This window comes from Cuculus canorus, chromosome 2 (genome assembly GCF_017976375.1).
Source record: "Cuculus canorus isolate bCucCan1 chromosome 2, bCucCan1.pri, whole genome shotgun sequence".
Classification (NCBI taxonomy): domain Eukaryota; kingdom Metazoa; phylum Chordata; class Aves; order Cuculiformes; family Cuculidae; genus Cuculus; species Cuculus canorus.
The window spans coordinates 69,789,352-69,816,879 of NC_071402.1; the positions used below are offsets into that span (position 1 = coordinate 69,789,352).

Here is a 27,528-nt window from a genome sequence, read left to right on the forward strand (position 1 = left end):
ATCTTGGCTTGTATCAGAAACGGTGTGACCAGCAGGTCCAGGGAGGTTATTCTCCCTCTGTACTCAGCACCGGTGAGACCACACCTTGAGTACTGTGTTCAGTTCTGGGCCCCTCACCACAAGAAGGATGTTGAGGCTCTGGAGCGTGTCCAGAGAAAAGCAACGAAGCTGGTGAAGGGGCTGGAGAACAAGTCTTATGAGTAGCAGCTGAGAGAGCTGGGGTTGTTTAGCCTGGAGAAGAGGAGGCTGAGGGGAGACCTTATTGCTCTCTACAACTACCTGAAAGGAGGTTGGGGGAGAGGAGGGAGCTGACCTCTTCTCCCAAGTGACAGAGAACAGGACAAGGGGGAATGGACTGAAGCTCCACCAGGGGAGGTTCAGGCTGGACATCAGGAGAAAATTTTTTATGGAGAGGGTCATTGGGCACTGGCAAAGGCTGCCCAAGGAGGTGATGGATCACCATCCCTGGAGGTATTTAAAAGACGGGTGGATGAGGTACTCAGGGGCATGGTTTGGTGGTTGATAGGAATGGTTGTCCTCGATGATCCAGGAGGTCTTTTCCAACCTAGTGATTGTGTGATTCTGTGAACATTGTCAAAAGTTTTCCTTCTCTCCGAAAGAATTTCAATAAATATCAATATGTAGTCATTTTCTGTCTCACTATTAGGAATGGCTCTTGTTATGGAGAAAAGGTAACAGTCTACATCACCTAAACTGGAAAATTATTTAGGAGAAGAAACAAAAGAGTGAATCGAATTCAGACAAGGAGGAATATAAGCAGTCAGCCAAGTGGGTATTTGTTCAAGAGACCAAGTCTAACATATGGGAACACGTAGCCACAGCTTGGTCAGCAGGCCACATAACATGTTCTCTTTTACTATGGTACATCAACCGATATGGTTTAAACATGAGAGGAGGTGGGAATTGACAGCTCAAACTAGGAAGAGAACCCAGCTTCCCTTGCTGCCTGCTTTTCCTGAAGGTAATGTGTGACAAGGAACTTGCTGGTTTTTGGTAAGAGCAGTTTTGCAAGGCCTGGATGAAGCCTGCTTGCTCACTCTGCCCATCATAGCTCAGTTAACAGTGTGCTTTTCTTGAATGAGACACCGCTTCTACTACCTCTTTTTCTAGAAACCAGAGGAAGGACACCTCCTATGTATTTCAAGATGCATATGATTTTTCTGAATTTTATATAATGCAGGGACTTGTAGACAGCAGTCAGCAAAGGAAAAGGCTGTGGCACTTAGAGGGCCAGTTAATTGATAGTTCATATGGCAGGTAATGAAAAGGGTGTGGTGGGTGATCCTGTTCATTAAGCACACAAGTGTGTAAGGACAACTGAGAAATCCATGTGCTATTGCAAGTATAGTCACAGGTTCTGTATGCAGACTTGTAAAATTTTTATTTAAGTTTTGACCTAAGCAGGTTGTTAAACTTGGTCCTTAAATACTGCTATGCGGCAAACAAAGAGAACAGAATGTGTAGACAATTTTTATGTAAGGTTACCTATGTGGTGCTATGCATGCAGAAGCAGGAGATTTCCCATCGGATGATCAAAGGAAGGCAGTAGGATAAGTTATTGTTGAAGGCAGCAGAGCTAGTAAGAAATAAATTTTTAAGAATCTGGGTGACGAAAATTGCTCTAGGGTATGTGACAGCTGGAGAAAGTGTGTTTACCAAGAAATAGAAGATGATATCCAAAGGAGACGCATAGGTACTAGGACATAGAACAATGAAAATGGGTACTTCAAAGGGTCATCGTTGAGAAAGAATCAGCTATTCCTAGATGATTCTTGTCTGAGAAAGTGTTTAACCAACATGTTCTTCAAGGGCAAAGAGAAAATCTTTGGTCCGGAGACTAAGTACCTTCCATTTCTGTACATGACAGTTCCCCAGAGCTGCTGAGCACCTGCAGAGTGAGTGGCCCCACACCCGAGAATGGCACTGAGGAAAAGCAGTGAGGGTAAATGAAAATTAGTGAGAGGTTGTACTAGAGAGAAGGGAAAGGATGCTAAGGGCACTAGTGGTAATGGTATCACAAAGAATTCAGCAGTGTCTGGGAAGAGCAGAACTTGGGAAGGCAAGAGCTGAAGTGATGAATAGTGCAGTGGGAGGTAAGTGGGATGGGAAAGAGACTAGAGGCAAGCTTGTGCAGTGGAAAAATCAATACTGTTTTGCATACAGAGAGAAAAGCAACATTTAAACAGTATATCTTTTTGAAAAATATTTTTATATTCAGAAGTGAATTATCAGGTTTTGATTGGTTAGTTTTTGAGGAAACAGTTTTGAGCATATCTTGCGCCCATGTGCATTTTCAGTGTTAGGTATGAGGATCAGCACCTCAAATGCACATTAAAACATCTAACCACAGATGTCACCTATGCTATGGCCATGTGTAGGGCTGAAGACTCTACGATTAAAAATACAGGCTGTGATTTTTTTTGTTTCATACACCGAAGTTCTATTAAATTTAAATTATCTTGTGCCTGGACTGCCAATATGGGAAATGAAAGACATAGTGAGGAAGTATTGTGAAAGAATACAATGAAGGTGGCCAATTCTCAGACTTTAGGCTTGCATGCTGATAGCTCAATGACTGATAAGACCAGGCCCTAACCCTTAGCATTGGTTCTCAGATGCTAAGAAGCCTGCCTAAACTGGGAAGTTCTTGATAATTTTCCATTTCCTTGTATACAGCAAAGCAGCTTTACCCAGCAAGGATGGGGAGGGTGCCAGTGTATTCCTGCCGAGAGTGGGGACCAAGGACTAAGAAAACGTCAGCTACATGTTTCTGAAAGAGAGATTAACTAGGTCAACAGCCCAGCTCTAGCTTGTTGAATTAATAAAACCTCTACTCAATAGGTCCAAATGATTTTGTATTTTCTTTCCACCATAGAAAATGTGTATTTAACATGCTCTTGTTTTGAATTCTATCCTTACCTTGAAGAAATAAAGAATGAAGAATGGAAAATATATCATTAATCACCCTAGCATTCTATTGTAATAAAACCCACACTGCTGTCACCCAAACAACCCACCATAAGTTTGTGTACACTGCATGTCATGTAGTTTTGAAGTGTTGTGTTGCCCAGGCATGCTGCCTACACAAGTACAGGTATGTTCTGGAAGTGTCGTTCAAATTGGCATGGCAAACATCTATGTGCTGTGGCTACCTAATTGATAGGTAAAATTAGTGTCATTTTATGAGCAGAAATAATTTTTCTCATAGTTTTCCCATGTTCTTTAAAGTGTCAAACTGTTATCTTTCCTTCTCATACATCATTCCCAGCAATAAAAGTCCTGTAGGCCAAAGTGTGACTCTGTTTACCTCAGTACAATTGCAAGCAACAATTGGAAACATCCTGACTCAGGCCTGACTGATTCCAGTGATTAGTAGTCAATGGGGTTCTACAAAAGTAAATGAAGATATAATATTCTCTACTGGCTTTTGTTTAGTGGTGACAGTAGGTGAGAAGGAAGGAGCTCAGCTTGGTGACTGAGAGCCCAAGGGGAGTATGCAACTTGGTTTTAAATAAAACGTTTTCTCTGTAAACAGAATAAACAGGACAGGGAAAAGAGCCTTGCAAGAATGTTTCTAAAGAGCTCCTTTCTGGACTTAATTGAAGTCCTTTAAGAACAGCTTGAAAGAAATAGCTCAGACTAGCTGAATAATGGGTATCAAATCTCCTGTTGGTCTAAAGCGAAAGAAACACTCAGTCCCATGGATGGATCTAACCAGATCTGTTCTTATCAATACAGCCAGCCTTGGTAGAATTAAATAAGCATTAAAGCAGAGCAATATCAAATCAGTTCGTATATTCATATATACATACTCCATAGAAACAATACTTGCACATAATGTCCATAAGATTTCCATTCACAGATGAAAGTTATCTAGACAATTGACTCTTGAGGAATCTTTAAAGCTTAAAAAATCCAATTTACTTGAAAAGTTAGCTGCATTACAGATGAAAGAGTAAAACAGAACTTAACTCCAAAACACTACAGCTCGTATGCTGGTTTGCATGTATGGTCAGTCTGGTGACATTTTCTAATGAGAAGATCTATCTGCTTTTATCAACTGCAGTGATGAAGATGATCTTCCTCCAGCACTGGCAGCAGCAGCAGCATCAACACCTGCAGCATCTCCTGGTTCACAGAAAACGTGTACGCCACAGACATCAGAAGGACAAACACAAGTTTCGCCTGGTGGCAAGGTAATATGCAATGAGATGAGATTATGTCAGTTCAGAGAGTATTCAGGAAGGGTAGAAGGCAGTTACAGATAACATATTTTCCTTAGATGGAGTAATTCTACATTTAAAGGAAGTTTTTAGTGCAGAGCTGTAGTAATTAATATGTTTAACCTGTTGTGTAAGGAAATATTTAGAGGCTGCTCAAAGATCCAAATAAAATCAATAATTGTTTTTCATCAACATTAGGGGCAGTGGGTCAGGATGAAATTAATATTTACCTTGATATTAAGAATGCATAATATTGTTCTCTGTATTTTCTGAGCAGCCATATATAAATAACATGGTCTGAAATTTGAAATCCATTTGGCAATCTATGCTTTACAGAATAAAACATAACAAAACAAAAACCAACTAACAAATTACAGAAATTAAATGTTTTTTTCAATGCTAGGTTTGTTCTTTGCCTTTAGAGTACCACAGATGCTGGAAGTACGTTTGCTTTGGAGCCGGGTGACCTCCTGATGGATTTCACAGAGGCCACACCTATGGTAAATAGTTTCAGTTTGCAGTCAGGAAAATGTAAAAGTTTTCAATAATTTGCCTGCAGCTAAAATGAATGAGACAGTATGCAGTGTGTTGGATGGTGTGCATAAATAGGAATGAAGTAAGTTTCCTTGATATTTGGTGATCCTGAGCATCTGTCAAAGTCGGATCAGGATCTCTGAAGATAAGTCCATACCAACAAATATTATGGCTGAGCTTTTGAATGTGATTCTTTCTTGTTGGGTGACTTGTCATTTCTCTGTCCTACCTGAGTATCTTTACACCCTGCTGCACCGGTTTCACAAGCTTCTTTATCCCTTTAACATAGATTTGTCTGGAAAGTCCCTTCTCCTCCCAACAAGTTTTGCTCAGACCTTACCCAATAGCCAATCCAAAGACGTGTACCTGCATTTTCATGTTCCATTAGCAGTGTGCTTTGCTTCACTTCAAGATAAAATAGTATACAACATGTTGATTATTAACTAGTTTTGTTAGAGGTATGTGATTTGTATTTTCGCTTAAAAGCCAAGGAGAGATGCTGCTCCCACTGAAGTCAAAATGCCTCTTGACGTCAGTGATCTCAGGCTTTCACTTCAGATTCCCAACAGATTACCTGAAGGATGATCCTTAACTTTCTCCAAGTCATCCTGCATTGCAAATAGCTCTAATGCCAGATAGCTCTTTTGCTGTCCAAACCTATCTTTGTTGTCTTCTTGAAACCATGTTTAAAGCATTTAAAAGCATGACAGGGGCAGCACTACATTTTTGGCATAAATATTTTTATATTAAATTGCTTCTGTTCTGGGCATTGCTTTCACTACACAGTCAGGTCCTTGATTACAGTATCATATAAGTTCTGTGGGAGTGTGTGTTTTGCTTCAGAGACAGTATGGTACTGGTTTGTAAATAACTGCTTGTGTACTGTTACCACTGGATGAGAGACTGACTTCCCCTGCAAGTCTGGTGAAGTGAAGGCTTATCCCTCCTAGATCCCTCCCTACTTGCTGAAGGGATGTGAGTATTCAGCCATGGCTTTTTGGCCTTAGAGGCACATTAAGATGAGCATGGGGTGTACTATGCCTAGAGACTTGCTACTGTGGGAAGACAGGTTTTATACAGGGGACAATGCAGGAGCCAAGGAGCATCTGTGACTGTCACTGATACACTGTGCTTTGGAAATGGACAGTGGCCCTTGAAGGACAGAGAGATCTGCATAGCTGTTCTCTCTCATTTTAAGCCTGTGGGGTTGTTTCTTCAGTAAGTCCCTGAGGGGATTTGATGGTGTCTCAATAAGAATGTTCTTCACTTGCCATCAATGTGCTATCAGCTCCCACCCTGTTCCTGCTGACTCCCTTCTTATCTTTGCCCTTCAACCTGGCTCAGCTGGACAGTACTTGTGCCTCAAGGCTTTTCTAGTGCAGATGTTGAACCTCTAAACTGTTGCAAAACAAAATTTATGCCTCCCTCTAGCTCCTTGAGACCCGAGAAACTGTTTCAGCAGTTTGCAATGACAGTACAGTGCTTACTGCTCTTACATCCACCATAGCATGGAATCATAGAATGGTTTAGATTGGAAGGGACCTTAAAGACATTCAGTTCCAACCCCCCTGCCATGGGCAGGAACACCTCCCACCAGACCAGGCTGCTCAAAGCCCCATCCAGACTGGCCTTGAACACTTCCAGGGATGGGTAAACCATAACCTCCCTGGGCAATCCATGCCAGTGTCTCACCACCCTCATCGTGATCAATTTCTTCCTAATGTCAAATCTGACTCTTCTCCTTTCTAATTTATAGCTATTCCCCCTAATCCTATCACTACATGCCCTTGCAAAAAGTCCCTCTCCAGCTTTCCTGTAGGCCCCCTTCAGGTACTGGAAGGCTGCTATAAGGTCTCCCTGGAGACTTCTCCAGGCTGAACAACCCCAACTCTCTCAGCCTGTCCTCATAGTAGAGGTGGCTCAGCCCTTTGATCATGTTCGTGGCCCTCCACTGGACATGTTCCATATAGGAGTGACTTGCTTTTGCACTGGAAAAAACTATTGCAGACTGAGCAGCAGCTACAGAAATGAGGTTTATCTGGAACCTCCTTGAGGTGATGGATGATGAAACTATCCAGTTCCAGAAAGAGATGTATTTAAGATGATCAACTACCCTTCCTGGCCCCTGTACATTTCTGGAGGAGGGGAGCAAAGGAAGGAGAAACAAATTCAGCATTCTGCAGTCTTTGTCTGTAGTTTGGGTTGACAAGACACAGGTAGCCTGGAACTGAATCTATTATACCTGAAAGGAGGTTGCAGGGAGTTGGGTGTTGGTCTCTTCCCAAGAAAAAAATTATAAGATGAGAGGAAATGCCCTCGGGTTGAGCCAGGGGAGTTTTATATTGGATATTAGGAAAAATTTCTTCACCGACAAGGTTATCTAACATTGGAGCTGGATGCCCAGGGAATTGGTTGAGTCACCATCCCTGAAGGTATTTAAAAGAGATGTAGTTGTAGTGCTTAGGAATGTCAGTTTAGTGATGGAGTTGGCAGTGTTAGGTTAACATTGGACTTGATGATCCTAAGAGTCTTTTTCAACTTAAATGATTCTACAATTGTAAATAGGTTAGATTGTCCTTCTCTGTATTAGTAACATGCTTGTAGCTAAACTCTAAGTAATTATCCTTTGGAGTTTACTAATAGATTTCTTATTCTAAAATCATTATACCATATCTTACTGTACTAATGAGAATTTTTTTAAATTACTCATGGACACTTCAATAACTGACTCACTCTAGATAACATAAGTTTAGGGTTTGTTTCCATTTAATAGAAATCAGCATTATACACTTTTCCTTTTCCAGATGAGGACACAGACTTTTTTCCCTAAATATTTTACCTGGTCGTGCTCTCCCTTTTCTTACCCCACCATTTGCTGACATAATACATCACACTGTATGTTCATAAACTTAACCTTACATTACTTTCTGTGTTTTAATATTTCAGAGAGCCTGTACTGCACAGCATCAATCAACCCTTCTTGTTTTGTTTAACATCTATAAAGGTCAGCTTGTTCTCTACAGAGCAGTTATTGTTTACAGACCTTTCTCTGCAGTTTCACTGTCTACAGGCTGCTCTCTACTGAGGTTTGAATGAAAAGTTTATTCTTAAGGGGGGAGACTCCAAACAAAAGCAAGCTAAGAGGAAATGCATAACTTTGAGCCAGCCTGATTATTTAATAATTCTTTTGAAATAATACGTGCTGTCATTTGAGGTTCAAGATCATGCAGAACAGCAGTTTTGTTATGTCAAGTCAGTGGTAGAGTGCTGTTTTTGCATGCTATGACCTGGCCCTCGGGAAGCTGCTTGTTAGTTGAACCCATTTGTTTCACATTCAGGGGTCATTCACACTGCCTGATTTGGGGTATTTGCCTGAAGTGATAAGGTTGGAAATTCAGATTCCTACATAGTCAAGGTTTTTTCTGCAGAGAGGCAAACAGCTGTCTGTTGTCTGGACTAGACAGACTAAGACACCTACACTGGACACTTAAAATCAACTTTAAAAAAAAATTTTTGTCATGATACATGCTGCCAAGCTTCTCCAGTTCACTGGAGAGCGGTTAATTTGAAGCAGTTTCAGAAATCTGCCTTTCTCTTTTATAACATTACTGGCAGAGAGTGATTAATAGTCTCTGACTCAACTGCATGATCTTCGTTGTTCAGTGTCTGGTCATTGATGCTTCTTGATGGCCTTGGATTTTATCTGTGTTTTGCTGCTGTTGCTCATACAGTGGGAGCTTTAATAAATGCTAAGAGTTACAGTTTAGTTAGAAGTAGACCTCACAAACCCAGACTACCTTATAAAAATTGAAGTGACTATTTTGGATTACTGGGATTCATCCAGGCTGCCATGCAGGGATCAGAGCAGTCAAATTTGTCTACTCAGTCAGTATGGAGGAGCTACTGTGATACACACAATAACCAGCTGAGCTCTAATGGTCACTTAGTCATCAATACTTACCCTGCTGTTACTGGCAGGCTAATTGTGAGGCAGACTGGTTTCAGGAAATCATTTTGCAGGAGAAATAACGTACGTTTACTAATGCAGGGTGCCTAGAAGGGAAGATATCTTTTTGTGGTCTGCAATCCTCAAACCATGTGGTTTAGGCACGCTTCTATTCATTTTTTTCAAGGAAATCCTACAATTAATTGATTACAACACAATCCATGCTGTCCTTAAATTCATTATAATGTGCAGAAGAAAATCCCTATCATTTTATACCACTTCACTGTGATTTTAGGCACTGTACCTGGCTTATATATAAACAAGATCCAATCCCTCCTGCATTCTGTGACTCAGAAAAGAACTGGATTGTTAAAAATATACAGCATTACATATGAAGGATTATAGCATCGCATTATGAGCATCATTATTGTAGTTCATTAAAATTAGTTGTATCACTGTCATAGGCTCTTTCTGCCACAAAATTCTCTCTCTCTCTCTCTCCCTCTCTCCTCCTAGTGTTTCTAGATTTCATGGAACTACAAATCAAAGCTTGAGCTCCAAGCTATTCTGTATGAATGCAAAGCTTCCTTCTTTCATTATAGAAAGCTTAGTCCTAAGACCCTTAATGAATGTAACTGCTGCTATGCTATGCTGACAAATATATTCCCAAGCAAGAAAGACGATGTGTGCAAACTTCAGTTTGATCTGGTAGAGTAGGGCAAAATAAAAAAGAATTAACAGTCTTACATGCAAAATGTAGCTATTTCTAAACTTGGACCAAGGTTTACAATGCAAGGTGGATGGGCTAGGACTAAACTATGATCACGTCTAAAGACATATCAGAGAGCACTGATTTATAGCTGGAAAATGAGAACGATGTGGTCTTACTTCATGCTGTATCTAGTGAATAAATTTCTAGGGCTTCATCTGCCATCTATTGGTGGAAAGCAGTAAGTAGAAAAGTATTTGCCTCTTCAAAATATGAGATTTAACATTTAAAAGGAGTAAACTCTCCTTTTGTATGATAGTTTAAAAATGAAAATTAAATAGCCTTCAGTGTAAAACTAGATATTTGTCTTTAGGATGAGTTGGAAAAAATGCCTTTATTTTAGTGATAGCATTACTAGTGTAAGAAATCCTATTCATTTGAAGTAATATCACTGAGTCTCACTGAGGATCAGTCAATAGAGGAGAATGAGCAAAAGATCTTCTCATTACATTCCCAATTAATGTTTGTTATATTATAAAGAAGAGTTGATTGGATTTTTAGTCACTAAATTTTAACGACAATTTTGCAAGGCTGCAGTATACTGAATAACAGAATGGGAAATGAGTTCGGTATATCTTGCATTCATTTTGAAGACCTTTTTGCTTACCGTGCAAAGCAATTTCTCAGTGGAAAATAGGAAACCTTTATCAAACTCTAATAGTTCCATAATTAGTCTTTTCGGCTTTGAATTCTGAGCAAAAGGAGCTATAACGGAATTCAAGACTAATGTTTGATAAGAGCATTAGATAGCACGTATCTACCATCTAACTCACTGAAAGTGTGCATCGAGTATCTCTTACATGCCCCAGAGGTCTTTACAACATCTCAGTCAGTGGCAGATTTATAAATGCTTTATTTATGGTGAACTACATCCTGAGGATAAAAAGAGTCTTCTTAAAAAACTTAGGAAGGCTATGTGCTATATTACAGAATTAGAAGCTTTCTACTTTTACATCTTCACATAGCAAGAAAAAATTTGGAAGCATGGATTCAAAGGAGAATGTTGACAAATCCTGTTTTCTAAGCTGGCCTCTCAATTAACAGTATTTGCACATTCAAGCTTACATGCAATGGCCAATTATGAGCAAAAGAATCTGCACAAAGAAGCAGTCTGTCCGTTATATGTACAGTTATATGTACAGATAAGAACTCAAAGAAGTAAGCAACATATTAAATGTACATTTAGTTTCAAGTTCATGCCCTTTCACTCCGTATTAAAATAAGAAAAAGCAAAGAGCAGCAATTGCTAAAGCAAACAACTTTAATGCAAAAACCTTGTAACAACAGGCAATGAATCTAGTTCCACAGGAACTCAAGTAATATTTTAAATGTACTTATATTGCAAAGGACCTTTTTTTCTGCTGCAAGAAAAGGTCATCAATCAGATAGGAACACAATTCAAAGGGGTGCACTGTAGTGCTCAGTCAAATTGAGTATGAGATATTAGGCTGGGAGTTTGCAGAAAGTGCTCAGTGCTGCTTGCACTGCAAGGCTCCTGAAAGCACACAGGCATGCAAATCGAGAAAATGCAAATTATCTGAACATCATTTAAGTTATATACAGCACGCTAACAACTAGAAGGGGACTTAGTACGTTTTCAAAAATAACCATGCCACTTGGGCAACTGGAATACTGGGTCGATACATTTTGGATAGAACTTTCACACTCCCTGAAAGCTGTTTCTTATAGTACACATAGATAAAACACTGCAAATAAGACTTGCAACTAATATGTAGATCTGCACGTTCAAGCACAGGGCTTTACTGGTGGATGACGGTCTCATAAGCAGTTTATTGAATTACTAACATGCAAGATAATTGAGTGTCTGGGAATACAGTAAGGCTCAGAGACTCCCTCTTGGATCTTAGTTTAACACTCACTTAAAAATGTAAAACTCTGTGGCTGCTGCCCAACTATTTGGAGTAATTCTTCCATTCATCCTTCCATTATATAGGACACACAGAGTTAGAAACAAAATAAGAGAATACTAAAAGATTAACTGTAAACAGCTAGATTTACTATTTATTTCACCCCTACTTGAAGTTATTTAACTTCATTGATTCAAATGAATGCTTTTTCCCTGTCATGTGTGTGCTTAGCAGAACAACTCTGTAAATGTATGACAGATGACTCAACACTTCCTTATTTTTTTCACTAATTGAAAGTGAATTCTGCAAGAAATAAAAAAAACCCCACAAGCTGAAATCCATTGCTGACTTCGCACCAGTGGACAGTGTGATAAATTGGGTGTGATGTGGACACGAGCAAGAAAAGACACCAAGAAGGTGTTAAGTGGGAAAAAGTGCAGGCATGATGCTGCGTTGTGCCTACTTTTTCTAATTCACTGCTTTAAATACTGAATTACCCACTGGCTAACTTTTAATAAAACTTGTGAATGGTAAAGGTGGAATGTCAGAAGGTAATTTGGATCAAGAGACTGTAAGCTTTTACATGGAGAAGTGACAAAATCTGCCATGTACAATCACATTTAGTCGTCTCTGTGCATTTTAAGATGTTGTCCTAAAACAACATTCCATGTGCCTGCCCCATGCCTGTTGAAATTATAAAACAAGGAAAGGCTTAACCATAAATCTGGTTTTTGCCAAATCACGCAAGCAGAGCTGGCCTTGGAACTTAAAACTTTGTCTGGACTCCATAGCAGGCCTGCCATATGGTGGGAGCTCACCTGAGAAGATATTTACACCAAAAAAAATAGTGGATGACCTTTCACCTGTGTGTCTGCAGGGAAATACAGTTAAGAAAATAGCTTAGAGAACCACTAGTGCTCTGTAACTAAAGTCTGTGAGTTTGTTGCCTTGTGGTAGGACATTTGCTGTTCCTATACGGTGGATGGTTTGAAGGCCATTTACAGACTCATCTATGAAGCTGGAGGATTAAAGTTGTGTTGTCACAGTGGTACATGCAGGTCTTTCTGCGGAAGGGTGCTGGATGATTTTATCTGTCCCACATTCTCTAGTAGGTCTGTAACAGGAACTGGATCAGCTCATTGATCCAGCTGAACCCTAACCCCACAAACAAAATGATTTAGCTTTAGGTCAAATAATCTGTTTCATAGGTGCTTCTCCTGAGGACCGTGGGAGTGATAAAGTACATTTGCAAGCAGTGTAGTTTCTGGAGTAGTACTCCAAATTGGACTAACGTGGTTATTGAAATAATTTTAATGTAAAGTTTTATCAATTTATGTGAGGGAGTCTAGGATGTGCTTGACTGTGATAAGAGTGACTTGGTGCTGATTGACAGGCAAGATCCTAGGGAGGCTGCTCCCTAACTATGCAGAGCATCTGAAAATACCAAACACCATCGACAAGGCTGTGCAAGACGGTATGTGTGCTTCTCTTTTTGTGTAGTTGGTGCAATAACGTTTTTTAGTCCAAAGCTTTTCTAAGTGCCTCTGAAGCTGTATAGATTGCCACCACTTCAGCAGTGGTTAGGAAAGTCAGAAAACTTCATAATCATAAATATTATTGTAATTTAAAAAAGAAAAATAGAAGAAGAAAATGTTACCTGCAATCCCTTACTCCTGCCTCCTCATCAAAAACGTGATCATTATGTGACAGTAAGAGCTTTCTCTCTTACTTGAAATCAACACCAGATAAGTGAAGGGGATCAAGTAAATGCAAGCAGACGGATTTTAAACTGGCTGATATCTGCATCCTGCTGCAAACTGAGAAAGCAAATATTTAGTAAATCTGTTAGAATCTGCGTATTGTTGTAAATCAAGTCTGATATGTTCAATCACACTTTTTTCTCGGTATCTTTTTATTTCAGTTATTGCTTTACTTTTCAAGTGAATGTGTTTCATGTCCCTAGCAACAGTAAGCAGGTATAACATCAGCCTAAGAAAAGTAAAAGTGAACAACAGATAGACAGGGCTTTTCAGACATAGAGAATCAACTTTTTGGATGTAATGGCCGAGTTTCCTTTTCCACTCTATAGTAATCCTTGTAACAGAAAAATGTTCAGCTTCTGTGCAAAAGCTACTTGAAACTAGATATGTCTTTTTATGTTTGCTCTCAACAAGACAAATATAATGATGAAGTTATTACGTCTCAAAATCTTTTGATAAAGGCATGTTATTCACCTCTCCTTTGGCCTGAGATGTATACAATTCCTTTTGTCTCAGCAGCTGTGAAGTTCATAATCTCTCTTCCTCACTGTGATTAGTGACAATTGAATTTAGACTTCAGAGAGTAACTATTGTGTGTTTATTTTCTTTCCAACTCACTAATGAATTGATGTATGTGTAATTCTAATTCACATGTTTTCAGTGTGATAGCAAGTGTGATGCTAACTGCTTGGCTGTTCTGTGGAATTTCAATTGAATGCCTCCGAGTTCCCACAGAAAATGGAAACATCTGCTTTCCGAGCTGTTTTTTGACTGGCTGGGTGACTCAACTTGTAAATTCAGCAAAATGAGCAAGTAAACTTTCCTTTTATTTGTCACTCAATTGAACAATCAGAACTGAAAGGAAATATTTTTTTCCTTCTTTGATTAATGTAAAATCTACTTGTCTACATATTCTTTCAAAAGCCTGTATTGTGGAAAACATCCTGAATCAAATGTCAGAGAGTGATAAGGGTAGAGAGAAGGATTGGACCAGTTTGGAATGTTTTATTTTAGCAGTTGTGAACTGTTTCAGCTTAAATAACATTTGTTAATTAATTTCAATGAGCTCATGTTTTCAACCAAAACATCATTTTAAGCTAGGCACTAAAACATCCTCTCACAAAATGCTGAGATAAAACTATTTCTAATTATTATTTTTTTCCAGGTATAGAAAAAATTGAAACAGCACCAATTCCTTTGTAGCACATTCAGTTTGAATGAACAGGCATTTTCTGAAGAGAATTCCTAAGCACTTCCAATAGTAGTCTCTTCTGATGAACCACAAGCAGTACCTAAGTGACCATCAACTTTCTCTTGTGGTCCATCTACTGATTTGTCCTCTGCCTTTTACTCTTACTCACCACAATGGGAAAATCCCCTACCAAGGCATATTATCTATTTAACTTATTGTGGTCTGTCTACTAGCAAGCAAAACCAAAACAGAGGCCCAGTCACTGGCTTGTGAGATTTACCTCAGGACATGCTTTTTGCTTTGAATTTTACAGAGCCTAATACAAGTCTTGTAATTCAGAGGAGTGGCAATAGTATAAGTAACCAGTAAGTTGGACGAGTAAACTGAACTTTGCATAAATCTCAGCAAGTCTGTGACAACTCCACAGTTTCTGTGCCTTGTCCTGAATATTGGAGATCATAGAGGAAAACTGTAATTTAATCATGGAAGGAAGAAAACAGGAGTTGCTTTATTTCATCTAATCAACTGTCATGGCAACTGGATTTAAACCTATTGAATTTAGTAGAAAGGGTCCTCTTCTGTTCATAGAATCATAGAATCATTATTTTGGAAAGGACCTTAGAGATTATCAGCTCCAACCATACCTGTCTACTACTAAATCATGTCCCCAAGCACCTCATCCACCTGTCTCTTAAACACCTCCAGGGATGATGACCCAACCACCTCCCTGGGCAGCCTGTTCCAATGCTTGAGGACCCTTTCTATGAAGAAATTTTTCCTAATATCCAATCTAAACTTCTCCTGACACAGCTTGAGGCCATTCCCTCTTATCCTATCACCTACCACTTGGGTGAACAGACCAACACCCATCTCTCTACAACCTACCTTTAGGTATTGTAGAAAGCAATAAAGTCTCCTCTCAGCCTCCTCTTCTCCAGGCTAAACAACCTCAGTTCTCTCAGTCACTCCTCTTAAGACTTGTTTTCCAGCCCCATCACCAATTTCGTTGCTCTTCTCTGGACACGCTCCAGGACCTCAATGTCTTTCTTATAGTGAGGAGCCCAGAACTGAACGCAGTATTCAAGGTACAGCCTCAGCAGTGCAGAGTACAGGGGGAGGATCACTTCCCTGGTCCTGCATTCTGATATATTTCTGATACAAGCCAAGATGTCATTGGCTTTGTTAGCCACCTGGGCACCCGGCTAGCTCATGTTCTGTCAATCAACACCCCCAGTTCCTTCTCCTCCAGGCAGCTTTGTAGCCACTCTTCCCCAAGCCTGTAGCTCTGCACAGGGTTGTTGTGCCCCAAGTGCAGGACTCTGCACTTGACCTTTTTGAACCTCATCCCATTGGCCTCAGCCCATCAATTCAGCCTGTTCAGATCCCTCTGTAGAGCCTCCTTACCCTCCAGCAGATCAACACTTCCTCCCAGTTTAGTGTCACCTGCAAACCAGTTTTTCACCCAGGAGAGTGTGCACCAGTCCAGGCCAGTGGAAGCCAGTTTCTCAAGTAGGATACTGTGAGAAACTGTGTCAAAGGCTTTACTAAAGTCCAGGTACACTATGTCCACAACCTTTCCCTCACCCATCAAGCGGGTCACCTTGTCATGGAAGGTGATCAGCTTAGTCTGGCAGGACCTGCCTTTCAGAAGCCCATGATGACTGTGCCTAATTACTCAATTGTCCTGTGTGTGCTGTGAGATGGCACCCAAGATCACCTGCTCCATCACCTTCCCTGGCACTGAGGTCAGACTGACAGGCCTGTAGTTTTCTGGATCTTCTCTCCAGCCCATTCTTGTAAATGGTTGTAACATCTGCCAGCCTCCAGTCCAATGGAACTTCCCCAGTCAGCCAGGACTGCTGGTAGATGATGGAAAGAGATTTGGCAAGCACCTCCTCCAGCTCCCTTAATACCCTTGGGTGGATCCCATCTAGCCCCATAGAACTGTGAATGTCTAATTTGCGTAACAGGTCTCTAACCATTTCCTCTTGGATCAAGGGAGCTTTGTTCTGCTCTTCTTCCCTGTCTTCTGGCTCAGCAGACTGAGTATCCAGGGAACATTTCACCTTACTGTTAAAGACTCAGGTAAAGAAAGCATTAAGCACCTCAGCCTTATCCTCGTCCTTTGTCACTACTGTTCCCCTTGCATCCAGTAAGGGACGGAGATTCTCCTTGGTCCTTATTTTGCTATTGAGATATTTGTACAAGGATTTTTTTATTATCTTTCATAGAATGGGCCAATCTAAGTTCTAGTTGGTCTTTAGCCCTTCTGATTTTATCTTTACAGGATGTCACTTCATCTTTGTAGTCCTCACGAGTTGCCTGCCCCTTCTTTCACAGTTTGTATATTTTCCTCTTTTTCATGATTTCCATCCACAGCTCTTTACTCAGCCAGGCTGGTTTTCTTTCCCGACGGCTTATTTTCTGCACACGGGGATGGCCTGCTCTTGTGCCACTGGGAATTCCTTTTTAAAAAGCAATCGGCCCTCATGAGCTCCTTTGCCCTTAAAGACTGTCTCCCATGGAACCTGATCAAGTAGCCTTCTGAACAGACCAAAGTCTGCTCTCTGGAACTCCAAGGTGGCCGTTCTACTGAACCCCACCTTGCTTCTCCTAGAACTGAGAATTCTACCATCTCATGATCGCTATGCTCCAGGCATCCTCCAACTGTCACATATCCCACAAGCCCTTCTCTGTTAACAAACAGTAGGTCCAGCGGGGCACCTTCTCTAGTTGGCTTAGTCACCAGTTATGTCAGTAAGTTGTCTTCCACAGACTCCAGAAACCTCCTAGATGGTTTCCTCTCTGCTGTATTATACTTCCGGCAGACATCTGGTAAGTTGAAATCTCCCACAAGGACAAGGGCTAGCGATTGTGAGACTTCTCCCAGTTTCTTACAGAATAACTCTTCAGCCTTCTCATCTGGCTGGATGTTCTATAGCAGACTCCCACCATGATATCTGCCTTATTAGGTGTACCTCTGATTTTCACCTATGGACATTCAACCCTATCATCACTGTCAACGAGTTCAAAGCTGTCAAAACTCTCTCTAACATAGAGGGCTACTGCACTGCCTCTCCTTCCTTGCCTATTCCGCCTGAAGAGTCTGTAGCCTTCCATGGCAGCACTCCAGTTATGTAAGTCATCCCACCAAGTTTCTGTGAGAGCAATTATATCATAGTCCCCCTGCCTTACAATAACTTCTAGCTCCTCTTGTTTATTGTCCATTCTGCGTGCAGTGGTGTAGATGCACTTCAGTTGGGCTGCTGATCCTGCTACACTCCTGAGGGGAACAGTCTTAATTCCTAAGCAACTACCCACAGAATTATCTAATCCTTCTGTGGAGCCATTTGAAGTGCTATTCCTCATTTCTTGTGAGGCACAGACCAAGGGTCCTTGCCAGCACACCATCCCTCAGAAACTGGAGTGCCACTCCCAGGCTTTTTTTCAATCAAGCCTGATTATGTCTCCCTCCCCCTTCACATCTGGTTTAAAACTCTATTAATGAGCCCTGCTGTCTTCTTGGTGAGTACCTTTTTGCCCCTAGGAGTCAGGTGTACCTCATCGTTGGATAGCAAATCTGATGATTTTCCCGTCAGCCCATGATCAAAGAACCCAAAGTTCTGGTCCTCACACCAGATTTGTAGGCAGTTATTTATTTCCCAGGACTTCCTAATCTTTCTTTCATCATTGTCAGTAGTAGGAGTGATAGGGGAGAAAACAACTTGCGGCCCCAAACCTTTCACCATACTTCCCAGGGCCCTGAAGTCCCTTTTAATTAGTCACAAATTTTTTGTTGAGATTTCATTACTACCTAATTGGAAGATTAGTAACGGTTAATTATCCGTGAGACTGGCTAGAGTTGGTAGTTTTCTCGCTATACCTCTAACCAAGGCCCCAGGAAGATACCCCTTGTATCACCCTCTGAAGAACAAAATGCTGAACTGTTCTGGGCTGAGGAAGAATGTTTATAGAGGTAGATATCTTGTACGTCCCATTTAAACCTGATGACTAGAAAACAGTTCTTGCGTACTCCTTAGAGTTATTCCTTGGAATTTTGCCATAAAACCATAATTATGAAAGAACTGTGGGTTTATGGCTTGCTTTATAGTATGGCATTTATCTCATGTTCAGCAGTCCAAGACTGAACCCTCCTTAGATGAACAGCCTGTGAGGTCAGGAAAATGAACCTCTACAAAACCTATTTAGCAAGTTAATGTCATTTATTGTTCCTCTGCAAAAATATTGGCTAGAGTCTAGGAAATGCTCCAATGCTGTAGAACATCACCTGGCCACTTGAGACAAAGTGCCAGATATTACCAAGATGGATTTTGATGAAGAATCTGCCCATGCCATCTGGCACACACACCAAGCCTTGTCCACATGCTCTGCTGAGAATCCCGTTGGCAGTGCTGGAGACTGGAAATTGTGTGCCAAGTACAGTGGACTTCTGACCACCTGAATTTGTGCACAATTTGGCACTCATGTCATGCTGCATCTGAGCATAGCAAACTGTCAAAATCAATAACAATGAAGCTCAAATGTTTGCATCCAGGCAGAGCCCATGTATTTGCATCAGTGTTTGAGCTGCCCAAGCATCAGAAAAAGCTTGCTTTCTTAAAAGTGTCTGTGGTCAGCAGAGCCCATGTTTTTGTAGGCCTTTAAAATGATGATGCCCTCTTTCTATCTTGCTGCTAGGAGTTTGGAAAAAGGGTACAAGAAACCTTGCTTTCTCCTTCCTCCTTCAGCAAGAACAGGGGCACTGAGGCAGTATGGATAAAGGCTTTTGATCACATTTACAGTGTAGCTGAAATGGGCATATTCCTGCAGCAAGAACAGTTAGATCCCAAGCTCACGAAGAGCACACTGTAAAAGCAGAGGGCGCAGGATTATTGAAAAAAAAACCCAAACCAAAACCTAAAACAGGATAACAAATTTGAATGACACACATACCCACACATCCCTCTCCCAAGAATAGAGAGTTTCCAGGGTCTTAGTCTTCAGCAGTCCCAGAGCTCTTTTGGAGAAAGTTAATAGTAATTGCTGTATGTCCCCTCATTGTTCCCCAGTTATGAAGTTGACAGGACCAATTTCTGCCCCTTTTACATTTTAAAAAGATTTCAGGATTTTTGTGAATCTAATGAGTTAATTATAATCTTCTCAGGGAGCATAATATCAGCAGAGCTTGTTGGACAACAGTGTGTTTTGGCCTCCTCTATCACCACATGGTCCTGGGAAGAGGCCCTGGACGCAGTGGTGCTGGAAACCTCCGCTCCTGCTGGGATGAGCAGGAAGTCACTGACTGGGGACAAGGATCTCCCTGTGACATTTTATTCATAATATATTTCTTTCCCCAAAGAAGTGCCACAAGCAGACCTCCAGAAAGAGGACTGTCATTGTCTGGCCTCTCTCCCATTTCCCTTTTCTTTTCCTGTTCACTGCAGTGTTATAATCTTCTTCAGTTGCTTTCACAGAGATGTCTTTAATAATGGATCCCTTTGCCCAGTAAACAAATTATGGGGAAGTGGAGCTCTGCTCAAATGACAGAGAAGCCTTCTGGCATTGAAACTGCTGTAATTCCGGGGCTAAGCAGAAGAGTTCTGTACTTTTCCTCTCAGTCCAAAGGAGAAATTTCTGCTGTAATTAAGTATGGGCAAGAGTAAGCTATGTGCTAATAGCCCTAATCGATTTGGATTATCCTTTGGCTGGGTCTAATCTCTTTAGATATGAAACATGCCTGAGCACAGTGTCTCACACAGGGAGAATGGCTTTTAAGGTAGCATTCCAACTTGTTATTGAAAAGGCTGGAATAACATGAGAAAATGAATGATAGATTTACTTTGATGCTGCATTGCGTTAATGAGACACACACAGAGGCATCTGATGTGTCTCATGTATATGCCTAATGAGCTGTTGAGTTAGAACACAGCAAGATTTTACTTGCAGTTAAAACAGAATCTATGTGGCTTAAAAATGCTTGGTGGCTGGTGATATGAATGATTCCATAGCCGAGGGCACGATGTTGTGAATAAATAGGGTCTTATACACAGTATCACAAAAGATTTAGTAGATATGAGATTGGGTTTCTTCATGCACAACTCTCAAACCAAGCAAACTGTTGTTCTTTATACTCTTTTAGCTTTGACTCCAGTTGGTCTTGTTGATAGGATCAAATAGTTTTGTACCCACTACATTTAAAGAAGTAGTGCTGTTTCCACAATGTGTTTTGGAAAGGGTAGCATATTATGATGGGAAAAGATTGTTGTAATAGAGGAGCTTAATTCAGAGAAGACTTTTAGGGTAGTGAGACTGGCAAACCACAGCACAGCACATCAGTCAGCATTCCTATGTGTATTTGAGTAGGTCCTAATCCATGACAGGTCACCAAAATTTGTAGGCACATGCACAGATAAAGGCTGCAGTAGTCACTGGAACAAGTCATATGCTGAAGTTGAAAATATGCTCAAGTGTCTTCCTGCATAGATATATAAAAGTAGTGCACCAGTTTGTCATTTTAACACTTTTCTGCAGCTCTTCTGACTTTAATCTACCTGTGCTATTCTTTTCCTTTAGAATAATGAACTGTATAAACTCCTGGGGATTTTTGCAGAGCTCAATAGCCCAGAAAAGTGGGATGAAAAATTAATGCAAAGTATTTCTTCTATCCCGACATTCAAGGAGACTGTGATTGGTTGAGTTTCTGGACACTTAAGGACTTTCAGACAGCTTTTGTTCTTAAATAACTAGAGATTGATTATAGTAGAAAGCCGAACAATTTGTTTCTGTTAATCAAGGGTTAGTCAGTGCTCTGAGTCAATCTATCATAACGTTTCAATAGACAAATATGATCCTTATGCTTTTGAAAAAGTGCATGTATGTTATGTTGTTTTTAGTCAACATTTGTTGAAATATCCCTGCCTTTGAAGTCTCAGTGTTATTAGGACACAGTAAACCTATTGGATGATGAGCTGTCAGTGTCTACGCTTAGAAACAATCAGGTGTGGTTAGTGGTGAGTTTCCATCTGGAACAAAATGCATGTACAACCTGCTCGCTGACAGTGAAACCGGGAAATATATGGCTTACCTGGGGTACTCTCAACTGGCAGGAATCACAGTACTCATTTCTTCCTCTTCATGTTATCCATCTTTAGTGATTTTCTTCTATAAGAACATCCTCCATCTGCAGAAGATGCTACTTGATTTTATTGGCAGTGTGTGAGAAATAGGCATTTGGCACTGGATCACCATTGATTTCATTGGTAAAGACCAAGGGACAAAAAAAATAACTTTGCATTAGCTGTCCTAGCAATGCAACTATCTTATTCTGCAGCAATGCTGGAGGGCAAACATATCCACCGAGTATACCTACCACTTTTTGTTTGCTGCATTTCCATGTTTTAAACAAAGACCAAGCAAATGCTGCAATCTTTAGCCTGCCTTTTAGCCAACACATCACGACCAGGACATTGTTTTGCCTTGCCACATTTTCCTCAGGGAATGGTGACTGGGCTGACATCCCATGCTGAGGTTATGCTCTGCTTAAGTTTGCTCACCTCTACAGCATCAGCAAAAGAGCACTGAAAATCCTGAAGACTGTGAAAGCATGGACACTGCCCTGCTTTTGTTAACATCTGCATTGTCATTATTCTGTATTCTTTTGAAGAATGTCTTCTCCAAAATAGTCTCAAGTGAAAGCTACATTTTAAAAAATCATCCAGGACATGTATTCCCTGCTGATGTGCTGTAGAGATGCTGGGCTTACTTAATAATACTACTGTCATCCTATATCCCCACCCAATACCTCTGAAATGACTTTGCTAGCAACTAATTATTACAGTCCTTAGAGTGAAGATCAACAGAGTACTTCATCTTCAAAAGCAGCAGAAGAGAGATACTAGCACCAACACAGTTTACAGGGCCACTCTTGCAATTTAGTATAGAAGTTAGCATGAAGATTCAGGATTTTATCTGGGCCATCTCAATTACTGTTTTAGGTATACCTACTTGTAAATAGTGTACAGTGTATACTGTAGCCACAAACTGCTATGCGTTAAGTATCTCTGAAATGCTATAGCTGCAGCAAAGGCAAGCTTCAGCAGAGGCTGAACCTTGTACATCACTCCCGTGAACTCCCTTGAGCATCCATTTGGGAGCCAGAAATCACTGGAGCATGGCCAAGGAGACACATAACCACCTCCTGGTAAAACCTTTGTATTAGGAAGGGTTGCACAAAGTGACTATAAGATGAAGGAAAATTGCTAATGGAGAGGAAAGTATTAGCCCTGTTATACAAACACCCAACAAGACATCAAGAACACAGTGTATGCTGCTGGAGCATGTTCTGGGACAGGTGGACTCAGCCTGCAGCAAGGTCCAGAGAAGAGCTGGTGTACGTCAGTGAGTAAAGTAACGGCAAATTCACCATTTGAGGGCGCCCCGAGAGAACTTGATCACAGGGTGAACATTATCTTCAAGATAGAACTTTCTCAGTTTACCAAATGGAGTTGTATGGTACCTGTGGGGAGGATGACTCAGTCCTGCAGTTCTGTGGAAACTAGCACCAAGAAGATAAGTCAGATGAGTCAAACAGTTGGATCCACTTATGTTGGTTCTTAGAAGTCAATGGATGTTGTCGGAAGCATTTCCTTGAACTCCAGTCTCTGCCAGTTATTTGCAAGACGAGCAAGGCAGACCTGAAGACCAGATGGAGTTAGGAGGGAGATTTCACAGTGTTATCTCCCCAGAGGGAGCGACTGTAGGCAGGGAGATTCTGAACATTTAGTGTTTCCCTGGCTTGGTGGCTTGCATAGAAACCTATCCTCTTCAGAAACTTCACATTGGGTGCCTTAGGATGTTTTCAATGGTAGATTTCTGCAAAACTACATGTTTTTAATGTGTGTGAATGAAATCTGTCTGCTAACACTGACACCTGGATATCATTTCAACAAGTGGAAAAAACCCTGCGTCCTGTGAAGAGAAGACGATACATGATGCAATATGCATGGGATTCGCATCAAGACATTTAGTTCCCACAGCCTTTTCCAAGACTGATTAACCAATAGTATTGCTGATTTAAATCTCCATCCTGTTAGAAGTTTATTGGAATGCTCTGGTTTGGTCTGAATTTTGCCTTGTGGAACCAGGCAGTGATTATGACTGCCTGCTATCACGCTTGTTTTGTTGCCACATGCAAATAGAGTGAACTGGGTTTGACATTACCTGAGTGATCAGTCATTGGAGCCAGGGACTACTTTCACTCAAAAGAATTTGTTTGGCCCTGGGGTACTGCATGGTGAAAAATATCAGAAACTCTTTGGTTTTACATTTTCCTCCTCGTTATTAATTTCAGCCATTGAAGTGGTATGACAGCAGACAAGAATCTTATCACTGGATTTGGAAACCAGGTCTAATAGTTAATTGATGATTTTTAAAGTCACATCACACGTCAGGCCTGGGAAATGCTAACACAATATACTCCACTAGCTTCGGTTGTTGGTGTTTTCTATGTTGATGAGTAGAAACAAGTGTCGACGCTGTATGGATGTGATGATATTCAACTTAAAGCATGTATTTTTAAATAAAGCACTACGGAATATTCCACTGGCTGTATGTGTATACTGAGAGCCATGTTTATGACACCACTTCATGTGTTAGCAGCTCTGCTTCTGCTGCAATGCACAGGAATGTAGTGAGGTGTTTGGCCTGAAGTTTGTCTCCCATCTGGCTGGCATACAAAGTGACAGCACAAACCCACTGAGATTGCATATTTTTCTCCGTAAGGTCATAAAAGCCTCCAGTCAAGGTGCAAAGGCTGGAGTGAAGTATCAACCGCAGAAAATGTTACTAGACTTTTGTAGAAGGAAAGTAAGTTGTGGCAGGACGGTGAATATGAGTACCCTAAATGTAAGAGCACATATCCAAACTAAGCCCACTTCTCCCCAAAGTGGTATTTTTTTAGCACAGCAAGGACATTTGTAGTATTCCCCTCTGACAGAAACATCAAAAATAGCTAATTTTATATCAATTAACACATTCCAACCACTGACTCATTTTTCCACAAGTCTCCTGCTTTTTTCATGTCAGGTGGGAATTCTCTTTACTTGTGTCCCTCCACTTCTGTTTCCTTTTATAAGAGCATTAGAGGTGTTTGGGTTTTTTTCTCCTAGCCCATCCTAAAGGTGTTTCAGGAAAGTGCAGTTGGTTTTACTGAGGTTTTGAATTCTGTCTAGAAAAACTCTTTGCAGAAATACAAAGAAAATGAGAAGGTTCTTGTCCTGTTGTCCCTTTTCTTCTTTCACCCTCCTGCATTCTTCTTTGCAGTATAAATATCAAGGAAAATTAGTGCCATTAATTTTTTCTTGTTGTGGCAAACATACCTCCAAAATATGACACCCTAATACACCTAACAGGAATCTTTGAGTACTATAAGAAAATTATTCACAGAGGAATAAAATTTCACTCTTTTCCCCACAATATCAATGTGACTGTTACATTGACTGGTTTTCAGATTTTTTTTCCTTAAAGATTACTCAACTAGTGGACTTTTCCTGAGGCTGAAATGATCCTTTTTGTATTATTCTTTTCTTTTTTCTTTCTTTTTGTTAAGTCTCAACTCTTCTTTTAAGCTTAAATTCTCAACTTGCCAAGCTAAATATTCTAGACAAGGAGATGTTTGTCCAAGTAGCTGTGCTATGGTAATGCACCCTGACCTTTCAAACAAGGGGCATTTGAGGTTGTGAAACAAGCTCTGAACATGTGAGATGCCACTAGAATGCAGAAACACCTTCACTTCCCTTTCATGCGATGCCCCGTGACATGACAGTTACTTATAAGACCTGCTTTAAAAGTTTTATAGTTGTGACTTTGGCTGCAAAACTGTTTTTCACTTCCGCAGAGAGAGCAGGTGTGCTTGAAATCAAGATTTATAATTAAAAGTCTGTCTATGTTTTTATTGAGAGCAAAGTTCTGATCTTGATTTGCTCCTAATATATCTGTAGCCCCTGAGACACCAATTAGTCCCTTTTGCTCCTCTGGAAGAACCTGACTTTAACATAAAATGTTCATCTGAGCAGCTCTGCAATGTGGACAGGATTGCTACTCCACCCATCCCATAGGAATTTTTGTGTTCAATTGTGGATTTCAAAGCCATTATTTCTCTTGTTTTGTCTTGTACTAAAATAGATAGAATGCCTCAGCAGCTTGTCTATAGGCACTCAACGCACAACAAGGACTGTGTTTTGCTAGTCTGAGCAGCTGTAATTCAGCTTCATGAGACTGTCCACACACATGGCTGCCCACTTGCTCTTCCTTTTTCCTTTTCCCCTCATATTTGCAATCCCAACTGAAGTTTGGAAGCTGCTGAAGTTATCCAGAAGCTGGAGGGACCACAGGTTTGCAGTATTTGGTGGAAATGGCCCTGCTCTTCTTCCTTTCTCAGACCTTAGTTGGCATCTTTCAACAGATGCTACTGCAGCAGGGAGGAGAAAGCACCCAGGAAAAGTTTAAGGACTCCTTCTGCCACGAGTCAGAAGACGTTCAAAGGTAAGAGAACAAAAGATGTTCTCTTCCTCCTAGAGCAGGGAGAGAGGCTATGCCCTTTGCGGGGAATGAATAACATTTAGGTCTTCACTTCCTGCTCTGGTCAGAGAGTTGTTTTGCTTTCTGAGCTACTTTGAGAGTTTTGACTTCATGCAATAAACCCAACCCCAAGACAGAGGTCAGGAGGAAACTCAGCTATAATGCTGCTTTCCTTGTGTGGTAGGAATCACAAGGTTATCTTCCTCCTCCAGGTGATGGCTACTGCTGCTGTCATCAGTAGACTGCTGGCCATGGTGGACATGCATGACAGGCAGGCCAAAGTGTACTCCCAGGTGAAAAGGCTTTTCAAATTTCCAATTATGTGCAGCTTTACACAAGCCGGTTGCTCAGCTGATGTCTTCCATGCTATGGTCTCTCCACTCTACATAGTCACAGTCTGAGAAGTGTTCTTCAAATATATGGAATTTTTCTGCTATTGTGTGGACCAAGATGTTGTACTTACTTCTTACTCTAGAAAGCCAAGCCAAGCAATAGATAAGAACCTTTCACCAGTGCTGAAGAGACAATAGTGTGCCTGTACTTTGCATGTGGGAGCTGACAGCAGCACTGGTATTGAGGCCTGGCACAAACCAGTAGACTCTATCACGCCATTTGAGTAGCAATGGTCAGTTTTCAAAGAAAGAATAGATTAGAGGAAGAAAGAGTAAATCCTAAAGGCTGAGCATGATGGTTTCTGTTTATCATTCTTAAGTTGAACACAAGTATGTTTTTTTCCCCTCTATTCTTTCATTTCAGTTTTCAGTTCCTTTAAAATGCTGGAAACTGGTGGGCTTAGAACCGAGAAACCCTTTCATTTGTTGAGATTGTCTTATTTCTGAGCTTAAATAAGCAGAACTTCCCAAGAGAGGAACTCAAACCAATAACTAAACCAGATTAACTGGGTTTTACTGTATTTGATACATAGGCTGGCCTCCGGCACTTCTACAGATTGCAGTACTGATTTTGCAAGAGTCTTCTCCACGGCTGTGCGGCGCAGCGTGCAATCAGGGCTGACTCCTCTTATATGCCTCTGGTGCCAAATCTCAGTGGGCTCTTGAATATTGTTCTGCGTCATTTTTCTTTTCTATATTCAGTAACTGTTTCCATAATGAGACCAACCTGCAAAATTAGAGAGATTTTGGCTGTAGCATATCAAACTCATGCTGCATATGAGCAACCAATTTCCCATCCCTGTTTGCCTTTGGCTCAAAGAGCATGTTTGCAATGGAATGTGCTTCTGTTTTGTACTGTAACATTTTACTGTAAATTCTTTATAACCTGAGAATGACAACTCAGGCTTACAGGTATTTTCTCAGAAGAATGAAGCTTGCTACAGCTGTACATGTTTTGTGTTGACAGACTTGGCTCTGGGTGTGACATTATAAACTTGCAAGGAGCTATTGCTTTGATCCAATGAGTAGGTTCAATCAGCGATGTAGAATACATATGCTTTGCTAATGGGCAGTAATATAGGAGTATAAAAGGAGTGTGAAATTTTCTTTATTGTGTTTGCAGTGAAAATCGTGATTTAAAATAATTTCTCCCTTGCACAGTTCTTTGTTCATTTGTGCTTGTGTAAATGACTTATAAACACCTTTTTTCTATTAAATAGTTATTTACATGCTTAACTCTATCTTT

The 27,528-nt window shown here is 40.7% G+C and overlaps 1 protein-coding gene across 3 annotated transcripts in view; it reads left to right on the top strand.

The window, feature by feature from the left end:
• EPB41L4B (erythrocyte membrane protein band 4.1 like 4B) overlaps positions 1-27,528 on the top strand; it is a 178,641-nt gene that overhangs the window by 139,206 nt on the left and 11,907 nt on the right. For 2 of the 3 annotated variants that reach the window (XM_054058998.1, XM_054058999.1), the window contains exons 21-22: positions 4,088-4,217; positions 4,667-4,744. In XM_054058998.1, the coding sequence (XP_053914973.1) occupies positions 4,088-4,217; positions 4,667-4,744 (208 nt within the window). Of the gene's footprint in view, positions 1-4,087; positions 4,218-4,666; positions 4,745-21,464; positions 21,486-27,528 lie in introns of those variants that run through there. The other variant, XM_054059000.1, reaches the window with a different exon arrangement.